Raw genomic sequence first — 23,858 nt, forward strand, 5'->3', positions numbered from 1 at the left:
ACCTCCAGGATGGTGTTTTTAAACAGCATCCACGCCTGATGCAAGTTTTTTACTCTGCGAGCTGCTCCTTTCAGTCTTTTTTTCACCATTTTTCTCATTTTGTCGTAATCACCTTTTCTATAGTTAAACGCTAGCGTACTTGATTTCCTAGTTTCACTTCCTTCAATGCCAATATCAAAACCGATCATATTATGATCACTGTTATCAAGCGGCCCTCGTATCGTTACCCCCTGCACTAGATCATGAGCACCACTAAGGACTAAGTCTAGTATTTTTCCTTCTCTTGTCGGCTCCTGAACTAGCTGTTCCATGAAGCTGTCCTTGATTTCATCAAGAAATCTTATGTCCCTTGCGTGTACAGATGTTACATTAACCCAGTCTATATGCGGGTAATTGAAATCCCCCATTATTATTGTGTTGCCCAGTTTGTTTGCGTCCCTGATTTCCTTTAACATTTCCGCATCCGTCTGTTCGTCCTGGCCAGGCGGACGGTAGTACACTCCTATCACTATCCTTTTCCCCTTTGCACATGGAATTTCAATCCACAGTGATTCCAAGGAGTGTTTTGCTTCCTGCAGAATTTTCAATCTATTTGATTCAAGGCTCTCGTTAATATACAATGCTACCCCTCCACCAATCCGATTCACCCTATCACTACGATATAATTTGTACCCCGGTATGACAGTGTCCCACTGGTTATCCTCCTTCCACCAGGTCTCAGAGATGCCTATTATATCTAATTTTTCATTTAGTGCAATATATTCTAACTCCCCCATCTTATTTCTTAGGCTCCTGGCATTCGCATATAGACATTTCAAACTATGTTTGTTGTTCCTAAGTACATCATGCTTAGTACTTGACAGTATTAATTGGCAATCTTTTGTCTGATTTTTATTGTTATTTAAAGATACCCGATCTACTACAATCTCTTTTGCAACCTCACTATCAGGATACTCTATCTTCCCTGTTATGGTGATATCTTTGAAAGATACCTTATCCCGAACCATGCTCTTTTGAGCGACTGTCGGCCTTCCCCCCATTTCTAGTTTAAAAGCTGCTCTATCTCCTTCTTAAACGCCGATGCCAGCAGCCTGGTCCCACTCTGGTTAAGATGGAGCCCATCCTTTCGGAATAGGCTCCCCCTTCCCCAGAATGTTGCCCAGTTCCTAACAAATCTAAAGCCCTCCTCCCTGCACCATCGTCTCATCCACGCATTGAGACTCTGGAGCTCTGCCTGTCTCTTGGGCCCTGCGCGTGGCACAGGTAGCATTTCAGAAAATGCTACCCTGGAGGATCTGGATTTCAGCTTTCTACCTAAGAGCCTAAATTTTGCTTCCAGAACCTCTCTCCCACATTTTCCTATGTCATTGGTACCCACATGTACCAAGACAGCGGACTCCTCCCCAGCACTATCTAGAATCCTATCTAGGTGACATGTTCTGAAATTACTGCCCCCTGTTTACTAAAATAAGAACTACGATCATACCCGATTGATTATAACTACAGATCGCTACTGGTATATTTATATGAAAAAAATTACCTTAAAGGTGTGTACTGCCCAAGTGAGAAAGGCTTCCTCCTGCCCATTGAGTTCATCGCCTTCACCTATCGCAGTGATCTGCACAGCACCTAATTGCGACAACTTCTGGTCAACTGTGTGAGCAAAGGCGCAGAACTGGGGGTACATGCTGGAACCCAGGCCAAATACAGCATACCTGCACAATGAGAGAGATGGCCCAAAAGGGCAATCAGAACCAAATGAGGAAAATGCAAGGTTTGCGGCTTAGACAGGGAAGGGTTTTACTCCATCCAAATGCACTAGATTAAAAACAAAAAAAGAGTATATTTCAGTACCTGGACACTGCGTCAATGACTTTATGGTCAGAATATTAAGTAGTAATTTTAAAATCAATCTAGGAAATATTTTGACACCCAACAGACGGGGCGTAACAAGGATTTGGGTTTCCTATTATATTGTAAACTTTAACTGCTTTGTCACTTTCTGATTACTCATCAACTCCCTGTCTGTTTCTCCTCCACCCCTCTCCCTTAAGACTGCCATTGGAATACTTTTTATGTCTCACTTATATATATTTTGATATTGTCATCCTTTGTTCCTATTTGACCTGAAGAAGAAGGTTCTGCCTGTGAAAACTTGTCAAAACATGTGTTGTTAGTCCCCTAAAAATGAATCACCTTATTTTTTTTCTTTATTTCTTATATGAATTCACTCAAAGATTTCACTGTCATTCACTGTAACAAGTTTCCTCTTTAATGTGTAGGAATATAGGGGTTTTTGTTTTTGGACGTCGCAGCTGTGTCCTCCTGCTCCATTGAACTCCAAAGTCAGTCAAAACCATGGTTAGAACCTGGCTCCAAGGCCTTCAGTCTCTTCCCTATGAGTTATTTACTGGGATTTATAAAGAGATTCACTCAAGGGCCGTGCACAGGATCCTTCCAGAACCCCCACCTCCATCTCCCCAGGGGACTGTAAAATGCCATCTCCACAGCATTCCCACTATCAGCTGACCTGGAGAGCAAAAGACCCGATTCAGGGATCCATCTGGGAATTTTCCTCACGATAGCAGGCAGCACTACCATTGAGCCACTGGGCTGGCCCAAGAATATGTCCTTAATTCAGTTTACAAACACATGTAGAATAAATGTGATTCTTATTATTCACTAGTAAAAAAGGCCCGTTTCTGATTCAAATGAAATGGGCGCTAGCAAGGTTTTCCTCGGAGTGTGTAAGTTTGAGAGAGTGTGTGTGAGAGTGACTGTGTGAGAGAGAGTGAATGTGCGAGTGTGTGTGTGTGACAGAGAGAGAGTGAGCCTGGGTGCGAGTGTGTCTGTGAGAGAGAGAGTGTGTATGTGAGCATGAGAGTGTGTGCCAGGGCCCCCCTCCCTCCCAGTTCCAGGGTTGTCCCCCCCCTCTCCCTCCCTCCCTCCGAGTTCCAGGGTTGTTGTCCCTCTCCCTCCCTCCGAGTTCCAGGGTCGTCCCCTCCCTCCCTGCCTCTGAGTTCCAGGGTCGTCCCCTCCCTGCCTCCCTCTGAGTTTCAGGGTCCCCTCCCTCCCCTGCATCATGCTCTCTCCCCTGCATTCATCCATATGCAGGCAACGTCCTCTGTGCCCTGTCCTCTCCATCCATCCATGTGCAGCATCTCTCCCCTGCCCCCTCCACCTCCCTCCGAGTTCCAGGCCCCCCTCCCCCCTCCGAGTTCCAGTGTCCCCCTCCCTCCCTCCCTCCCAGTTCCAGGGTCTCATGGAACTGGGAGGGAGGGGGGACGGAGAACATTGGAGGAGTGACGTCAGCAGGTGGTTACGATCCCAGTGACACACATTGGAACGCTGGAGGAGAACGTTGGAGGAGTGATGTCAGCAGGTGGTTACGATCCCAGTGACACACATTGGAACGCTGGAGGAGAACGTTGGAGGAGTGATGTCAGCAGTTGGTTACAATCCCAGTGACACACATTGGAACGCTGGAGGAGAACGTTGGAGGAGTGACGTCAGCAGGTGGTTACAATCCAAGTGACACACATTGGAACGCTGGAGGAGAACGTTGGAGGAGTGATGTCAGCAGGTGGTTACGATCCCAGTGACACACATTGGAATGCTGGAGGAGAACGTTGGAGGAGTGATGTCAGCAGGTGGTTACAATCCCAGTGACACACATTGGAACGCTGGAGGAGAACGTTGGAGGAGTGATGTCAGCAGGTGGTTACGATCCCAGTGAGACACATTAGAATGTTGGAGGAGCAAATTATTATATTAGATTACTTAAGGGCTATTTACTAAACTGTAGTAAGGTTTTGTAGTCACTGCGTGAAAATTCCCCCAAAATAACATGCAGTAACTGTACAACAGCTGTGATAGCTGTTGGGAGGATTCCTAGCATTTTGCCATTACCTGAAAGGCAGAAAAGGTGATGCGGTTAGTTACATTCTTGAGGTGCTGTTAACTGCACCCCTCTAACTGCTGTCTTTACAGTTAATGAGCAGTAACTTAGGGACCCTTTTACTAAGCTGTGTTAGACGCTAGCACACGCCCAATGCAGCAAAAGTGGCTTAACGCAGGACACATTGCCCCCAACATCCCACTGGAGCACCAGGGAACAGAATTAGGCTTAGGAAGGCCCACCTAGACCACTGGGGGTGGGGTGGGGGCAATGTTCCAAGGAATGGGAATGAGGCTTTTACATGACATGGGCTGGAGGAAGGGTGGGAGAGAAGGAGGGGGCCAGAAGGGGGATCAAAGGCACTGAAATACAAGAGTAAAAGTTATGCGGGTGGAGTTCTTAGTTATGCGGGGGCCAGTACTAAATATTGGCTGGCACCCGCAAAACCCCTAGCCCAGCAGGCATATAAATAGATGACGGCATGCTTTCATAATAAAAGAAACAGCAGCATACGACAAGTTAATGTGTTTTGCGTAAGCATTTTTTCTCTGCATTAAGCGTGCATTAGCGCTTAACACGGTTTAGTAAAAAGGCCCCTTAGAGATGTGTACAGGGAAACAAATGTTCATCATTTTTTGCTTCATTTTGGATTTCTCCCAAGTTTTGGACTTCTAAGTTCATTCCACACATTCGTTTTAATTGTAAAAAATTTAATGCATGCTAATTCATAGGTTAATGCACATTAATTCAGTTTAGCGTGCACTAAATTGTTAAGATGAGTTCATGAACCAAATGGACCCTAACAAATACGCATCCCTACAAAGTCTTCAGTTCCTGTCTATAAGTAGACAAAGATCAGTATGAAATATTACTGATGGGGTCTTGCTTTTCAGACTTTTTTTCTAGAAGCCACTGACACTGTTTTTCTATGGAAGCTCATTTTTATGTTAAGGTTTGTGTGATGGTTTACACCATATGGTCTGGCACCTGCCTTCATGTCTGAATTAATCTGTTTACAGTCATTCGCGATTTTCCTTGTCCAAAAGGCTTGAAATATTGGAGCAGTCATAATGCTTCTTTTATGTATTAAACTCCTCATATTTGGAGTGAACATCCACTAGAGATTAGGTCATTGCGAAGTTATTTTCACTTGAAAACCTATCTTTATAAGCAATTTTGGTCTGGTTGTTACTGTAGGTTTTTCATTTTTATTGACTGGCACCATTTTATAATGTTTGTTCTTGTCTGTTATTCTCTAGATATTGCTGGATCTCTTGGTATGTAATCTACATAAAACCTGATGTAATATAATATAATGTAAAAACAATTTGGATCAGAAGCATGGAAGATATGCCAAATATATAAAGCATTTATGTACCTGAACTTGTTTTTCACTTCTTTCAAGGAGGCTATAGATTTCTTGAATTTCTATAAAAAGAGAGGATAAATACAATATTATAGAACCATGCCTTTAGGTTTGCATTTTGGGACTAATTTTTGCTTCTCAGAGGCCTAAGACTAGGGATACTTGGAGGCCCTCAACTTGTATTCTGAGAACAACATCTACCAGGGGCGTAACCAGACTTCGGCAGGAGAGGGGTCCAGAGCCTGAGGTGAGGGGGCACATTTTACCCCCCCCCCCTCCGGCACTGCTGAACCCCCCTGCCATTTTTGGCCGCCGCTGCCATCACCACCTTTGACCCCCCCCCATCAACCCTTTTAACCCCCCTTCCTGCCACCACCAACCCGCCGTCGCCATTGGGTACCTTTGCTGGCCGGGGTCCCCAACCCCCGCCATCTGAAGTCCTCTTCTCCGGCGCGGCCGCGTTGCTGATCTGCAGGACGTCAGACTCTCAGAAACAGAAGCGTTGTAAATGCAGGACACCAGACTCACAGAAACAGAAGCCTTGCTTTTAGATCAGCAATGCGACCGTGCCAGAGAAGAGGACTTTGGCTGGCGGGGGTTGGGGACCCCCACCAGCAAAGGTGCCCGACAGCGGCGGGGGAGGGTTGGCAGCAGGAGGGAGGGGTTGAGAGGGTCGGCAGCAGGGGGGGGCCAGTGCCAAATCTATGGGGGCCCATGCCCCCGTGGCCCTACGTAGCTACGCCCCTGACGTCTACTGATTGGTTGTGAATGACACCATGCTTTGTCACTTCAGAAGCCAGTTGTGATTTCTGCATAAAAAAAGAGGGGAAGTAGGAGAGAATACCATGGTAGTTGCTATAATTACTACACTCTTCAAAGGAGAACCACAGGAGGGTTACAAATGATTAGGCCTGAACAGCTTGGCAGAATGGTCTGTCCTCAGTGTAGAAAGGGTCCCTAAGGTGAACTTCTGAACTCTGTACCTGTCCATTCAAGTGGAAGGACAGGAGCAGACACCATCTATTCAAAGAATCTTTATTTGAACAGACCTGACGTGGCTACGTTTCACTGGATAGGCTGCATCAGAGGTAAAAACAAAACAGCTAGCCAGGGACACACTATGCTTAGCCCTGCTAGTAAAACTGAGCATCCCAGATGACTTCAGCACTTTTTTGATGGCAGATAGTACAGAGGCTGCTCCTTCTGTCTTTGCCAGTTTTACAAGCACGGCTAAGCACAGTGTGTCCCTGGCTAGCTGTTTTAGTTTTTACCCCTGATGCAGCCTATCTGGCGAAACATGGCCACGTCGGGTCTGTTCAAATAAAGATTCTTTGGATTGACAGTGTCTGCTTCTGTCCTTCCTTTTCTACTGTTTCAAGACACCTAGCGCCTTGTTTCGATTAATTTTTTACCTGTCCATTCAAGTGCAACAGAGTTTCAGAAATGATAAAGACTTTGGAGGACAGGGAAGAGAGGGTGATAGGAAGATGAAGGAATAAGTCCATGACAGAGAGGTGAGAAGTCTGCAACTGCAGTACAGTCTCAATTAACCGATTTAAACGGGACTGACTCATTGCCGGATAAGTGAAAAGTGAAATAATATGGGAAAAACCATGGCATAGAGTTCACGATTTTCAAAAATTGTCCTAAGACAAAGATTTGTAATAGAAATATATATGATGATGTCACTGAGGGGGGGGGGGGGGGGGGGGGTCAGATGGTTGGATTAGTGAAGGTCGGATAACTGAGAAGTACTGTACCAGGAAGTGGAAATCTATCTTAAAGCCTACTAAACTCTTGGTTAAAATAACTACACTATCCAGCTTATAATTGAAAAAGAAAAACGCCTATATTGCGACCCAAATCGGGAGATAGACGTTTATCTCCCAAAAACGAATAAAGCGGTATAATCGAAAGCCGAATTTGGACGTTTTCAACTGCACTCCGTCGCGGATGCGGACAAAGTTGATGGGGGCGTGGTGAAGGCGGAACTGGGGCGTGGTTATCGGCCGATCAGAGATAGGCGTCTTTCGCCGATAATGGAAAAAAAAATATGCGTTTTTAGCGAGAATTTAGGGCACTTTTCCTGGACCCTGTTTTTCCACGAATAAGGCCCCAAAAAGTGCCCTAAATGACCAGATGACCACTGGAGGGAATCGGGGATGACCTCCCCTGACTCCCCCAGTGGTCACAAACCCCCTCCCACCACAAAAATATGCCGTTTCACAACTTTTTATGTTCACCCTCAAATGTCATACCCACGTCCCTGGCAGCAGTATGCAGGTCACTGGAGCAGTTATTAGGGGGTGCAGTGGACGTCAGGCAGGTAGATCCAGGCCCATCCCCCCCCCACCTGTTACACTTGTGCTGGTAAATGGGAGCCCTCCACACCGCCCCCCAAACCCACTGTACCCACATGTAGGTGCCCCCCTTCACCCCTTAGGGCTATAGTAATGGTGTAGACTTGTGGGCGGTGGGTTTTGAGGGGGATTTGGGGGGCTCAACACCCAAGGGAAGGGTGCTATGCACTTGGGAGCTCTTTTACCTTTTTTTTTGTTTTTGTAAAAGTGCCCCCTAGGGTGCCCGGTTGGTGTCCCGGCATGTGAGGGGGACCAGTGCACTATAAATCCTGGCCCCTCCCACGAACAAATGCCTTGGATTTATTCGTTTTTGAGCTGGGCGCTTTCATTTTCCATTATCACTGAAAAACAAAAACGCCCAGCTCACAAATTGTCGAATAAAACATGGACGTCTATTTTTTCCGAAACTACGGTTCGGTCCGCCCCTTCACGGACCCGTTCTCGGAGATAAACGACCATGGAGATAGACGTTGTCGTTCGATTATGCCCCTCTATGTAATGTAATGCAATGCATCTACAGTGGGGGAAATAAGTATTTGATCCCTTGCTGATTTTGTAAGTTTGCCCACTGACAAAGACATGAGCAGCCCATAATTGAAGGGTAGGTTATTGGTAACAGTGAGAGATAGCACATCACAAATTAAATCCGGAAAATCACATTGTGGAAAGTATATGAATTTATTTGCATTCTGCAGAGGGAAATAAGTATTTAATCCCTCTGGCAAACAAGACCTAATACTTGGTGGCAAAACCCTTGTTGGCAAGCACAGCGGTCAGACGTCTTCTGTAGTTGATGATGAGGTTTGCACACATGTCAGGAGGAATTTTGGTCCACTCCTCTTTGCAGATCATCTCTAAATCATTAAGAGTTCTGGGCTGTCGCTTGGCAACTCGCAGCTTCAGCTCCCTCCATAAGTTTTCAATGGGATTAAGGTCTGGTGACTGGCTAGGCCACTCCATGACCCTAATGTGCTTCTTCCTGAGCCACTCCTTTGTTGCCTTGGCTGTATGTTTTGGGTCATTGTCGTGCTGGAAGACCCAGCCACGACCCATTTTTAAGGCCCTGGCGGAGGGAAGGAGGTTGTCACTCAGAATTGTACGGTACATGGCCCCATCCATTCTCCCATTGATGCGGTGAAGTAGTCCTGTGCCCTTAGCAGAGAAACACCCCCAAAACATAACATTTCCACCTCCATGCTTGACAGTGGGGACGGTGTTCTTTGGGTCATAGGCAGCATTTCTCTTCCTCCAAACACGGCGAGTTGAGTTCATGCCAAAGAGCTCAATTTTTGTCTCATCTGACCACAGCACCTTCTCCCAATCACTCTCGGCATCATCCAGGTGTTCACTGGCAAACTTCAGACGGGCCGTCACATGTGCCTTCCGGAGCAGGGGGACCTTGCGGGCACTGCAGGATTGCAATCCGTTATGTCGTAATGTGTTACCAATGGTTTTCGTGGTGACAGTGGTCCCAGCTGCCTTGAGATCATTGACAAGTTCCCCCCTTGTAGTTGTAGGCTGATTTCTAACCTTCCTCATGATCAAGGATACCCCACGAGGTGAGATTTTGCGTGGAGCCCCAGATCTTTGTCGATTGACAGTCATTTTGTACTTCTTCCATTTTCTTACTATGGCACCAACAGTTGTCTCCTTCTCGCCCAGCGTCTTACTGATGGTTTTGTAGCCCATTCCAGCCTTGTGCAGGTGTATGATCTTGTCCCTGACATCCTTAGACAGCTCCTTGCTCTTGGCCATTTTGTAGAGGTTAGAGTCTGACTGATTCACTGAGTCTGTGGACAGGTGTCTTTCATACAGGTGACCATTGCCGACAGCTGTCTGTCATGCAGATAACGAGTTGATTTGGAGCATCTACCTGGTCTGTAGGGGCCAGATCTCTTACTGGTTGGTGGGGGATCAAATACTTATTTCCCTCTGCAGAATGCAAATAAATTCATATACTTTCCACAATGTGATTTTCCGGATTTAATTTGTGATGTGCTATCTCTCACTGTTACCAATAACCTACCCTTCAATTATGGGCTGCTCATGTCTTTGTCAGTGGGCAAACTTACAAAATCAGCAAGGGATCAAATACTTATTTCCCCCACTGTATGCATCTCCTTTAAACACAGAAGCCATTGTTAATTAGTTTTACATTTCGGTTCTTTATTCTTTGTAACTGAAAATTTTTTTCAATAAAAATATAAAAAAAAAATAACTACACTGTGTTTAAAAACATAACTATACAAAGCTTGTTTTCTGCATAACTCTGTCAAAGCTTCACCAATAAAATTTGGGATATATCATAACCCTAACTCACGTTGGCCACCTCACCTCAATGACGTTGCCACCATCTAGCAATTATCGTCATGATACACACAGACACCTTTTTGCTTCAGTCAGGAGGATCTTTTTCTTAATAAATATTTGTATCTGGAGCAAGGTTATGGTTCTTATAGACTGGCGCAAGATATTCCAGAAAAGAGGTGGAAGAGGGTAAGCGTAGAATATGACTGGAAGAAATTGTGAGAAACGGGCTCAACTCATTGCCAGTCAGGAAGCAGCAGGGCCTGGTCAGTTCACACTGAAGAAAACATTGCGACAGTGGAAGAACCAGAAAGTGAAGTGACATTGTTTAGATGAGGTGGCCAGCGGCAGTGTGGGTTTTTTTGCAAATTTATTTAGGATGATATATTCCAGACCAGTGGCGTAGCCAGACATCGACGTGGAAGGGGGGAAGGGAAGAGCAGGGCAGGCAGCACTGGCGGAGACCAGCGCTGGACAAACGCTTCAGATGGCAAGGATTGGGGACCCCCGCCAGCCAAACCAGGGGCCCCAATTTGGAGGGTCCCAGGCCCCTGTGGCCCCCATAGCTACGCCACTGCTCCAGACCACTCTACCCTTGTCACCAATTGCATTGCATTGAGTTGAGTTTGCAGGATTCCACACGGGCTAGACATCCCAGTAGAAAGAAAGCCATCAAGACATCAAATCGTTGCACTTACCTCGCCATTTCTGGGGCAATCCCCATTTCCAAAGGTACTGGTAACCACCAAAAGAAGGGTTTCCTTTTCCAGGTCACTGAACTCATATTCATCCATACAGAGAATCTGCAAGACAGACAAAGTGAGGACACCATACTAATGGAGGTGAGCATTAAGAGGGAAGTTATCAAGCTGTGTTAGGGCTTTAAGTTCAGTTATTTGCCCTTGGCTCTAAAACAACTTGACTTAATTTACTGCTGCAATATTTAAGTCACTGTGGGTTACATAGTAATGACTAATGAGATACAAAATAAGCAAATACCATAACACAAATACCCTGATACGCTACAAGCCACATTAGGGCCAAAGAAATCACGGTAAAATAACCCCAGATTTTGGTTGCAGTTATTTCACCAACCAGGAGAACTGGGCTGTAAAGCCATATGAGGAAACATGACCCCTTGTGGTAGCCATGCAAGACTACCGCTAAGGATGCCATTTTGTGGCCAGTGCCAGACTGGGCAGAAGTGACTGGGCATCCCTCCTGCCTGACGACTCCTTTGAACCATCAATGATGAAAATGTAGCCCTTTGAGGGGATCGAGGGTTATCTGGGAAGTGGGGTGTGGAGGGAGGGGAAGAGGGGAATTTGAGGATGGGGATGGGTGGGGGCTTGAGCCGGGGGAGCCCATGTGGCCTTGGGGGGGGGGGGGGGTGCAAGTTAGGATGATCCTGCTCTGCCAGCCTGCCTGCGAAGAGACTTGCAAGTAGCATTATTCTGATAAAACGGGATTCAACTACCTGCAGGACTGAGGTACCTCAGGCTGCTGAATCCCAAGGAACAAAAGTGGTTTCAAGTTTATATGGAGGTTGCATACACACTATAATGGCAGGCTTCGGTGCTTTCTAGATAACTAGATCAAACTGTTTTCCTGCATTGGATTAATTTTATAACAGAACATTTTCCAAAAATGTGCTTCTTTTGTGCCTTTTGTATAAAGACAGAACCAGGGGCGTAGCCAGACACCCGATTTTGGGTGGGCCTGGGCCCAAGATGGGTGGGCAGAACCCCACCCCATCCCACAGGTGATTTGGTTTCTCCTGCATGCCATATGGTCTCTCAAACATCCCCCCTCTCTCGCATCTTTTAAATAGCAGATTTTCACTAGGGCGAGCAGCAATTAATGCATGCTGCTCATGTTGGCCCCACAGCCTTCCCAGTGATACAACTTCCTGTTTCCGCATAGGCGGGAGTACAGAGAAGTTCTGTGGGAGAGGTGCGAGCAGAATGTATCAGTCACTGCTTGCTGCAGGCGAAGATCTGCTGTTTACAAGGTACGCAGGAGGAACAGTTGTTGGGAGTTTTCAGCTGGTGGGGCTTGGGAATCTCTGCCAGCCACATCATAAGTGTGCTGCTACTGGGTGGGCCTGAGCCCAAAGTGGGTGGGCCTGGGCCCACCTAGGCCCACCCTTGGCTACGCCACTGGACAGAACATTACATCTCTACAGCAAAGTATTCTCTACTGGAGTACTTTAGAGCATAGAAGTGCTTTTAAATAAGATTTTTTATTTTTTGTAGTAAAATACTCTTTATTAAAACAAATGTTATCAAACCATTTTTTCTACATGGACTGATGATTATTTTGTTGATATATTTTGGAGTCTATGCTATGCTTCTCATATGATGACCCAAGAAAAATGCATTTTAAGAAATTCTAGAATAGTGATTTGATATATTGAGTTTTGATTGATGTGGTTATGTGATTTTGTTTCCTCATAGTGAACCTATTTTTTTTTAATATCAGTCGCTGACAGCATGCGCAGGAGTACAATGAAGCCCCTTTCTCTTCTGTCTCTTTTGTTCTTAAAGCGCGGGTTCTGTTCTTTTTTTGTGTGTGTCGGACTCAACAAGTCTAGGGGGGGGAGGGAAAGGAATAGGGAAGCCATACAGCAAAGACCCCACAGGCCAATACCAACCGCTCTAGAAGCACAGCTCTCAGCAAGGGAGAGGCAAGCTCAACTCAGCCAGGGACAGCCGTAGAAAAATCCCTGGGAGAAGCAACATCTAAGGACTGAACTGGACTAGCCATAGTTACAGGAGACAGGCCCAAACAAAAAAACACAGCACCTGGAAAACCTGAGCAGCTGCTGAAGGTAGAGAGAAATACAGGCTACTTGTACTGGTGATGTCACTGGAACATGCTTGTGTTTTTCTACCTGATGGTCTGGACCGGGGGCATTGCCAGACCACGCGGAGGGAGGGGGCCAGTGCCCGAGGTGGGGGGGCACATTTTAGTCTGCTGCCTCACCACCGCCCCCACCCCCTTCCCCACTGCCTTGCTGCTCCCTCCGCCGCCCTGCTGCACTCCAGCTGAAGCCTTCTCCAGCGCCAAATTCCGGTGTCATCGCATTCCCTGCCCTGCTCTCTCTTCCTCTTGGCCTGTACGCTCAGTTTCACTTAAAGAAGCTTGCAGGACGTGAGAAGGAAGAGAGAGCAGGACAGGTAACGCGGCGGAACCGGAGACTGGCGCTAAACAAGGCTTCAGCTGGGGGGGGGGAGGTTGGGGACCCCCGCCAGCAAAACCAGGGGTCTGGCTGAAATTTGGGGGGGCCCAGGCCCCTGTGGCCCAATGTAGCTACACCACTGGTCTGGACTGGTCTAGCCAGACTAAGAGGAATGGGCTTATTTTTGATATCGGTATTTTGTGAAGGCAACATAGACTGATAATTCCCTTATAAAATAAGAACTGGAACTATCCCCTCTACAACACGGATGCTCTTGCATGAATTTACACCTGTTCCAAGGCAAATGTATTCTATGCACGTATATCCTGACTCTGCCCCACTCCACGCAAATTAAACTCCTAAGAATGCCTACACGTTTATCACATCAAAGTAGGCTCCCTCTGTCCCTAATAGGCTCACAATCTAAGTTTTGTCCTGGGGCAATGGAGGGTTAACAAATCCTTTTACAAAGAAGCAGTAAAAAGTGGCCTGAGGTAGTGTGGAGCCATTGGCCTAGCGGTAAGGGCTCACACACTACCCACACAGTAACCATGCAGTGCGTGCCAACATGGCCGCACTGCTGATTACCACTGGGAACACCCCCTATAGTAGAAAATTGAAAGATATTTTCTACCTTAGGATCTGATGCGTGCCAAACTCAGAATTACCACCAGGAGCACGTGCTACCTGCTCGTTAGACCTTCCACACCTTTGTAAAAGGGCCCTTAAAGTGACGTGCCCAGGTTCTCAAGGAGCTGCAGTGGGAATAGAACCCAGTTCCCCTGGTTCTTAGCCCACTGTACTAACCATTAGGCTACTGGATGTGTAAATTTCTTTTTAAAAATTGATTTAACTTATGTGCATGCCAGGTGCATAAGTTAGGCAGGTTTGTTTTATAAAATTACCCCAAAAGCCTTTTGTCTAAGGCTTATAATGAAGGTTCTGAAGTGTCGAAACAGTACAACACAAGATATGAAATGAAGGCAACACTTTTGGGCTCCCATCCTTGACACACATCTTCCTACCTTCAACCAGATGCCGCTTACCACTATGGTCTGAATATCGGACGATGTTCTTACTGGTGAAAGTGCCATTTAAAATGACCATCATCATGACAGAAAATGAGAAGTTTTTTTTCTTTGCATCTCCTTAGAATTCCCCCCATAATATCCCATGAGTTTCTGGAACTTTCCCAGAGACACTGCTATGTCGCTCTTACCTTAGTCCTGAAGGCGCAGTTGAACAAGCTGCCGAGTTTCCTTGCCAGGCTCTCTGATTTCCCAGTCTCTGTCGCATACAGTACGGTTGCCTTTGGCCTGGTTGCCAAGGACTTTCGCACTAGCACTGAGGCAAAGAGGACGGCCCTGAGAAAATTCAGACATCATATGATTTTATATCATTTACACTAATAGTAGCAGCACCTTTTGAAAGACATTTTGAGACTACTAATATGAAGGTTTTTTTCACAGGTAAAGCCAGTTTTACACATGGAAATGGATTTTCATAATATTGCATGGCTGCATATGTTCGCAAAAGCACAGAAAAGTCCGTGTACTTTTATACAGTCTCCAAATAGGCATTCTCAGGGGCATGACCGGTCATGACTCACTGATAATCGCAGTTTATGGCTATTCACCGAGTTTTGGGGGCCATATTTGGTCACGTAAATACCAGGCCTATCTTTGACTGGTTAAAACTTAACCAGCTAGCGCTGAATATCGACTTGGCCGGTTTAGCTTGAACCGGCCCAAAATAAAGAGGATATTCAATGCCGGTCACTGAAAATGGCCCAGCATTGAAAATCCAGGCTCAGTGCTGACCGTGGGACTTAGTTGAGTAACTCCTGTGGTCTGAATATCGGGCCCTCAAAATGTATTCAGGCCTTATTAAGTGCCTTATCAGTCCATCATTGGCAAAAACAAAAAAAACTTCCTTACAAATCTTCATTCAGTCTTTTGTTCCTGTTAATTAACTCATTTATAATTAGCATATCAAACAATCATTACTAAAAAGAAAGGATCTAGCTGTTGATTGCTGCCTCAGGTCTCAAATCCACCCGGTCCACATGACATGCCAGGGTTTCTGAGATATAGTCTCTTCTGCCTCAGGGGTTTCAAAACAGACATCTGTGGAAACTTCAGTGTGCCAGCATGTCCCTGGAGCTCCAGCAGCTAAGCCCGTTCTTTATAGTAATGATCATTTGATATTCTAATTATTATAAATGAGTTAATTAACAGGAACAAAAGACTGAATGAAGACTTCTAAGGAGTTTTTTTTGCCAGTGATTGGCAGTCTAACAGACTGGGGGCCCTGTTTACTAAGGCATGTTAGCATTTTTAATGCACCTACAATTAGCGCGTGCACTAACCATGTAGGCGCCTATAGGGAAATTGTAGGTGCATACACAGTTAACGCACTTAAGTACATAAGTACATAAGTAATGCCATACTGGGAAAAGACTAAGGGTCCATCGAGCCCAGCATCTTGTCCACGACAGCGGCCAATCCAGGCCAAGGGCACCTGGCAAGCTTCCCAAACGTACAAACATTCTATACATGTTATTCCTGGAATTTGGATTTTTCCAAGTCCATTTAGTAGCGGTTTATGGACTTGTCCTTTAGGAAACCGTCCAACCCCTTTTTAAACTCTGCTAAGCTAACCGCCTTCACCACATTTTCCGGCAATGAATTCCAGAGTTTAATTACACGTTGGGTGAAGAAAATTTTCTCCGATTTGTTTTAAATTTACTACACTGTAGTTTCATCGCATGCCCCCTAGTCCTAGTATTTTTGGAAAGCGTGAACAGACGCTTCACATCCACCTGTTCCACTCCACTCATTATTTTATATACCTCTATCATGTCTCCCCTCAGCCGTCTCTTCTCCAAGCTGAATAGCCCTAGCCTCCTTAGTCTTTCTTCATAGGGAAGTCGTCCCATCCCCGCTATCATTTTAGTCGCCCTTCGCTGCACCTTTTCCAATTCTACTATATCTTTCTTGAGATGCAGCGACCAGAATTGAACACAATACTCAAGGTGCAGTCGTACCATGGAGCGATACAACGGCATTATAACATCCTCACACCTGTTTTCCATACCTTTCCTAATAATACCCAACATTCTATTCGCTTTCCTAGCTGCAGCAGCACACTGAGCAGAAGGTTTCAGTGTGTTATCGACGACGACACCCAGATCCCTTTCTTGGTCCGTAACTCCTAACGTGGAACCTTGCATGACGTAGCTATAATTCGGGTTCTTTTTTCCCACATGCATCACCTTGCACTTGCTCACATTAAACGTCATCTGCCATTTAGCCGCCCAGTCTCCCAGTCTCGTAAGGTCCTCTTGTAATTTTTCACAATCCTGTCGCGAGTTAACGACTTTGAATAACTTTGTGTCATCAGCAAATTTAATTACCTCGCTAGTTACTCCCATCTCTAAATCATTTATAAATATATTAAAAAGCAGCGGTCCTAGCACAGACCCCTGAGGAACCCCACTAACTACCCTTCTCCATTGTGAATACTGCCCATTTAACCCCACTCTCTGTTTCCTATCCTTCAACCAGTTTTTAATCCACAATAGGACATTTCCTCCTATCCCATGACCCTCCATTTTCCTCTGTAGCCTTTCATGAGGTACCTTGTCAAACGCCTTTTGAAAATCCAGATACACAATGTCAATTACAATATCAACTATCACTTACAAGGTTAACACGCATTAAAAATGCTAACATACCTGTAATGCGGCTTAGTAAACAGGGTCCTGAAAGAACAACTGACACTAGCATCACTGTTTCAAAAGACAACTCAATATCAGAAGATCTCTCTTATCTGCACCCTTCTCCTCCACCGCTAACTCCAGACTCCGTTCCTTTTATCTTGCTGCACCATATGCCTGGAATAGATTTCCTGAGCCGGTACGTCAAGCTCCATCTCTGGCCGTCTTCAAATCTAAGCTAAAAGCCCACCTTTTTGATGCTGCTTTTAACTCCTAATCCTTATTCACTTGTATTTTATCATCCTCACTTTAATATTCCCTTATCTCGTTTGTCCTAATTAGATTGTAAGCTCTGTCGAGCAGGGACTGTCTCTTCATGTTCAAGTGTACAGCGCTGCGTACGTCTAGTAGCGCTATAGAAATGATAAGTAGTAGCAGGGGCGTAGCCACGGGTGGGCCTGGACGGGCCCAGGCCCAGCCACTTTTCCTTCAGGCCCGCCCAGCGCCTACCCTAACAAGCCCCAACCCAAGCCATCTTTTCCTGCCTCTCCACATCCGCGTGGTCTGTTTAATTTTAGTCCTTGAAGCGCCGTTCTCCCTCCAGGACCGCACCGGCGATTCCGATAGCCTTCTGCCAGCGTGCATCGTCGGGGCGGGGCTTCTCCTTAGGCGCATCCCACCTCAGGATGCACCTGAGAGGCCCCGTCCCCGACGACGCACGCTGGCAAAAGGCTATCGGAATCGCCGGTGCGGTGCTGGAGGGAGAACGGCGCTTCAAGGACTAAAAATAAACAGACCGCGCGGACGGGGAGAGCCGTCAGAAGAGAGGGAGGGGATGGCGAAGGGAGAAAGCGCTGCCAAGGTAGGCCGAGGGAGACAGAAGAAAATACCGGGGGGGGGGGGGGGGGAATATTTTAAAATTATTGTGTAGGGGTGGGGTTGGGAACAGCCCACCCAGGTTAATGCGGGGCCCGCCCAAAATGGCAGGTCTGGCTACGCTGCTGAGTAGTAGTAGTAATAGTTGATTTACAACTCTCTATTCCCAGTACTTGGAGTTAAAATATGGAACACTCTACCTATTGCCTTCAGGAACAGAAAACAGCTACCTTAGCTTGAGGAAGAGAATAAAAACCTCTCTCTTCCCAAAGACTGCTTCATAACAATCCATTGACTTCTACCTCCTAGTACCACCCACTATCCTTTCTTATAATATTTTTGGTCTCATACATTACATCAATGATATCTACTTTTCTCATACCTCACACAAACACTATCTGCTTTTGTCTCATCTAGAATGTAAACTGCACTGAACCATGGAAAGGGGATATTAGCAGTGTACAAGAATTGATTTGAATTTGAACCAGTGGTAATGCCTGAATAAATTCTGAAGCTTTTTCCTCCTTTAATATCTTCAACCAGTATAACGAGCATTTTTTTGTTGCCACATATTTGTTGTTGGAGCCCCTACGTCTTGCCCCATCCTTGGCCACCTTTAAATCTAGACTGAAAGCCCACCTCTTTAACATTGCTTTTGACTCGTAACCACTCGCCTCCACCTACCCTCCTCTCTTCCTTCCCGTTCACATTAATTGATTTGATTGGCTTACTTTATTTACTTTTTTGTCTATTAGATTGTAAGCTCTTTGAGCAGGGACTGTCTTTCTTCTATGTTTGTGCAGCGCTGCGTACGCCTTGTAGCGCTATAGAAATGCTAAATAGTAGTAGTAGTAGTAGCAACATTCCATCTAGAATCTCCAATAGTAGTAGACTTTGCGCCTTCTGTCTCGCTGCACCCTACGCCTGGAATAAACTTCCTGAGCCCCTACGTCTTGCCCCATCCTTGGCCACCTTTAAATCTAGACTGAAAGCCCACCTCTTTAACATTGCTTTTGACTCATAACCACTTGTAACCACTCGCCTCCACCTACCCTCCTCTCTTCCTTCCCATTCACATTAATTGATTTGATTGGCTTACTTTATTTACTTTTTTGTCTATTAGATTGTAAGCTCTTTGAGCAGGGACTGTCTTTCTTCTATGTTTGTGCAGCGCTGCGTACGCCTTGTAGCGCTATAGAAATGCTAAATAGTAGTAGTAGTAGTAGCAACATTCCATGTAGAATCTCAGAATCTCAATAGTAGCAACATTCCATCTAGAATCTCCAATAGTAGTAGACTTTGCGCCTTCTGTCTCGCTGCACCCTACGCCTGGAATAAACTTCCTGAGCCCCTACGTCTTGCCCCATCCTTGGCCACCTTTAAATCTAGACTGAAAGCCCACCTCTTTAACATTGCTTTTGACTCGTAACCACTCGCCTCCACCTACCCTCCTCTCTTCCTTCCCGTTCACATTAATTGATTTGCTTACTTTATTTATTTTTTGTCTATTAGATTGTAAGCTCTTTGAGCAGGGACTGTCTTTCTTCTATGTTTGTGCAGCGCTGCGTACGCCTTGTAGCGCTATAGAAATGCTAAATAGTAGTAGTAGTAGTTATTTTCAGATTTCAGTATTTAGTCCTACAGCCCTCCTAGTTTTTAGTACATGTGTAGGGCATATGCACATATTTACATTTTTTCGGAGCAGCAGTAAATCTGTGTGCCGATATTTATACACTATTCCCCCAGATTCTATACAGTTGGGCGTGCACATAACTGACCCTGTTCTAGAACCCAATTGCGTGCCTAACTTTGGTGCTGTTTCTAGAATTTGGGGGATATATTTTACCTGTTATGCTAGTTTTCTATAAAGGAAGCAGGGGCCTACTTCCCTTTATAGAATGCAGGCCTAAAAGTAGGTGCAGTGTTCTAGAATTGCAGGTCATTTTATATCAGGGGCCTAGGTTAAAAAGGCAGGAAGGCGTCTATTTTTTGCCTGTTTTATAAAGAAGAAAAGTGCCTATGGCGGCCATTTTAGAAAGGCTATTCGCATTTCAGGTGTGCAAAACTGGTACTTGTTTATGTTTCTGTTTATTTATTATTATTATTAGCATTTGTATAGCGCTACAAGACGCACGCAGCGCTGAACACCTGACATAGACAGTCCCTGCTCAAAAGAGCTTACAATCTAAATAATACAGTCAGACAAGACAGTTACAGGTGAAGGAAGTAATGGGTGAGAAGGAAGGAAGGGACAAGGGGAGAGCAATTGAGTACTGGCTAGGAGCTAAAGGCAGCAGTGAAAAGGTGGGTTTTCAGCATAGATTTGAAAACAGGTAGAGATGGAGCTAGACGTATAGGTCCAGGAAGTCTATTCCAGGCATAAGGTGCCCCGAGAGAAAAGGAGCGAAGCCTTGAGTTAGCAGTGGAGGAGAAGGGGGACGACAAGAGAGATTTGTCCAGTGAATGGAGTTCACGGGGAGGAATGTAGGGAGAGATGAGAGTGGAGAGGTAATGGGGGGCTGCAGAGTGGATGCATTTAAAGGTCAGTACAAGAAGTTTAAACTGTATGCGGAATCGGACAGGGAGCCAGTGAAGTGACCTGAGGAGTGGGTTAGTGTGGGTAAAACGATTCTGGTGGAAAATAAGTCGTGCCGCAGAATTTTGGACAGATTGGAGAAGAGAGAGATGGCTGAGTGGAAAACCAGTGAGAAGTAAATTGCAATAGTCCAAGCGAGAGGTGACAAGGGTTCTGGTAGCATATTCAGAAAGGAAGGGGTGAATTTTGCTAATGTTGTAGATAAAGAAACGACAGGTTTTTGCGATCTGTTGAATATATGCAGAGAAGGAGAGAGAGGAGTCAAAGATGACTCCAAGGTTACTGGCCGAGGAGACAGGGAGGATGTGAGAGCCATTAACAGAGATAGAGAAGGGGGAAGAGGGGAGGAGGGTTTAGGGGGGGGGGGGGGAATGAGAAGTTCAGTTTTGGTCATGTTTAGTTTTAGATGGCGTTGAGACATCCAAGCAGCAATGTCGGACAAGCAGGCTGAAATTTTGTCCTGGATTGAGGTTGAGATTTCAGGGCTGGAGAGGTAGATCTGAGAGTCATCAGCGTAAAGATGGTATTGAAAGCCATGGGATGAAATCAGGGTACCAAGGGAAGAGGTATAGATGGAGAAAAGGAGGGGACCCTGAGGCACACCAACAGAAAGTGGAATGGAAGTTGAAGAGGATCCACCAGAGTGAACACTGAAAGAACGAAGCAAGAGGTAAGAGGAGAACAAGGAAAGAACAGGGACCTGGAATCCAAGCGAGGACAGCGTATCCAGGAGTATAGTGTGGTCAACAGTGTCAAAAGCAGCAGATAGGTCAAGAAGGATAAGGATAGAATAGAGACCTCTGGATTTAGCCAGTAGTAGGTCATTAGAAACTTTGGTAAGTGCAGTTTCAGTAGAGTGAAGAGGCTTAGTATACCGCCTTTTCTAAAAAATAGGTCAAAACAGTTTACTTTAAATAAATCTAAAAAAATAATAAAACAGAGGTAAACAATAACAACAGGAAGGGAGAGAGAGAGAATATACATTAATTAAAATAAATTTTAATCTACAAGTACAGTAACAGTCATTGTCCTATCTCAACCAATAGGGAGTCACCAAATAGGAACTGAAAAAAAAATGTCTTAAGAAGTGTTTTAAACTTGCAGAATGAATGTTCTGATCGAATTGGCGGGGGCAAATTGTTCCATAATTTCAGACCAATAATTACATTTCTTGTAAATTCATAGTGAGCCTTTTACACTGAATTGAGGACTATGCGGTGGAAATCAAGAGAACGGAGGATGTGGTTAGGTATGTATGGGATAATGACAGAGGAAAGATATAGAGGGAGACCCGTGTGAAGAGCTTTGCAGGTCAGACAGAGAATCTTAAACCAAAAGCAAAAGTTAAGCATGACAAACCAGAATATGCATGTCAAAAACCCAAATACATCTAATTGGCAAGGGGGCATAGCCTGGGCATGTTTTGAGTGGGACTAGGCTGTGCCTAGAAAATACATATTTATTCCCCATTTCAGAATGGGAATAAATGTTGATGTGCTAACAGATCAACATCCAGATTTATACCTGCTACCAAGTACTTTTAGGTTTTGCAAACCAAAACCTAAAAGTGGGGGAGTGGCCTAGTGGTTAGAGCACCGGTGGTTCAAATCCCACTGCTGCTCCTTGTGATCTTGGGCAAGTCACTTAACCCTCCATTGCCTCAGGTACCAATATAGATTGTGAGCCCTCCAGGGACCGGGAAATACCCAGTGTACCTGAATGTAACTAACCTTGAGGTACTACCAGGGGTGTGCTGGTAAATTTTTAACAACAGGCTCTTTCTCCGGACGTAGCCAGCTCTGCAGTTGGAAGGGCCAGGGGTGGCCGGGGGGAGGGGGTAGCAACACTTGTCTCTCTCTCCTCCCTCCCTTCGTGCAGGCATGCTAGGCATACCTTTGCTGGCAGCCAATAAATGGACTGCCACCACTCCCAACGTCTTGCTCTGAGCAGCATGCTGAAACTTCTCACACATGCTGGAGAAGTCCCAGCCTGCTGCTCAGAGCTGGAAACAAGGAGCTGGGAGCAGCAGCAGTCTATTTACTTGGCTGGCAGGGCTCAGCATCCCCACCAGCAAAGTAAAAGAGAATTCAGCAGGGGGCCCAAGACCACATTTTGGGAGCCAGTTGTTAAAGTAACCATGGAGGGCCCTTCTTTAACAACCGGCTCCCAAAATTCTTAAAAACTTAACAACCGGCTCTTGCGAGCCTGTGAGAGCCTGCTCCAGCACACCACTAGGTACTACTGAAAAAAGTGTGATCAAAATTCAAATAAAATAAACGCTAGCAGGGTGGTAGCATGTTGTGTGTAAGGGGTCTTCGTGAGCATAAAAAAACGTCCTTGAGTTTAGAAACTTACTTTGCCAAAACATTAAACTTGATTTTCTTTCTCTGTGGTCTACAGTTTTTATCTTGCCACACATGGGTTCTCCAGGGGTCAACCTAGAATATATGAAGTACAAATTAAAACAGGTGCATAACATTATTTTTACCTGGCCATTTCCTACTGCTCCTTCTTAGACTTCCAGGCCAATCAGACCCCAAGGGCTGCAGCTTTCCTTGAAGTAACCTAGGGTTCCCCCTATTTTAAACAATACCTTCTGCCACCATCACCTTCCCCCCCCCCCCCCCAACGATAAACCATTACAGGAACAACCCTCAACCAAGAGTTACAAAGCATGATTCCCTCCAGAACCTGGTACATATGCACCCCCGAGCCTATTGAACTGGTGTCACAGGGTCATAGCTAGGTCTACCCATCAGCACATCCCCTATGATCCCAATGGTACAGCGATGCCAGAATAACACAAGTAGAATAGATGAATTGTAATGTTCAGCTGCTACATAGTCATATTTGGAGGTCTTAGTAATTTAATCATTTTGACTTAGAAAGGCTTTTTCCCACTTTGAGGGTTCTGTAGGCTCTGGTTCGGGTACTGATTTTATATAGAAAGCTAGGCGTCTCCTTTTTTGTTTTTCAGTTAACTTTCTTCCCTTGGAGAGCCCTGGCCTAGTGGACCATCATTCACAAACAGTTGATGTTTCTTCCCTCTTAACATCTTTGCTTCCTAGTTTCTGGTCCAAGCTTCCAATCAGTGGGGAACGAACTGGGACTCCAAGGCAGTGGTGTAGCCAAGGGTGGGCCTGGGTGGGCTCGAGCCCACCCACTTTGGGCTCAGGCCCACCCAGTAGCAGCACATCTATGATGTGGCTAGCAGGGATTCCCAAGCCCCACCAGCTGAAAACGCTCAACAACTGTCTCTTCTGCATACCTTGTAAATAGAAGATCTTTGCCTGCAGCAAGCAGCGACTGATACATACTACTTGCACCAGCCCCACAGCCTTCCCTCTGACGTAGTCCCACCTATGCAGAAACAGGAAGTTGCATCAGAGGGAAGGCTGTGGGGCCAACATGAGCAGTGTGTATTAGTTGCTGCTCGCTGCTGGTGAAAATCTGCTATTTAAAAAGTATGCGGGAGAGGGGGGATGTTTGAGAGACCATATGGCATGCAGGCGAGAGGAGAGACCAAATCACCTGTGGGATGGGGCGAGGTTCTTCT

General features: G+C 45.7%; 1 protein-coding gene across 1 annotated transcript in view; it reads right to left on the minus strand.

The window, feature by feature from the left end:
• NOS2 (nitric oxide synthase 2) overlaps window positions 1–23,858 on the minus strand; it is a 115,751-nt gene that overhangs the window by 38,133 nt on the left and 53,760 nt on the right. Inside the window, exons 12-16 of the mRNA XM_030222499.1 lie at window positions 22,658–22,740; window positions 14,332–14,476; window positions 10,630–10,734; window positions 5,277–5,326; window positions 1,541–1,715 (exon numbers count right to left, since the gene is read on the minus strand). Of these exons, the coding sequence (XP_030078359.1) occupies window positions 1,541–1,715; window positions 5,277–5,326; window positions 10,630–10,734; window positions 14,332–14,476; window positions 22,658–22,740 (558 nt within the window). The remainder of the gene's footprint in view (window positions 1–1,540; window positions 1,716–5,276; window positions 5,327–10,629; window positions 10,735–14,331; window positions 14,477–22,657; window positions 22,741–23,858) is intronic.

This window comes from Microcaecilia unicolor, chromosome 13 (assembly GCF_901765095.1).
Source record: "Microcaecilia unicolor chromosome 13, aMicUni1.1, whole genome shotgun sequence".
Taxonomy (NCBI): domain Eukaryota; kingdom Metazoa; phylum Chordata; class Amphibia; order Gymnophiona; family Siphonopidae; genus Microcaecilia; species Microcaecilia unicolor.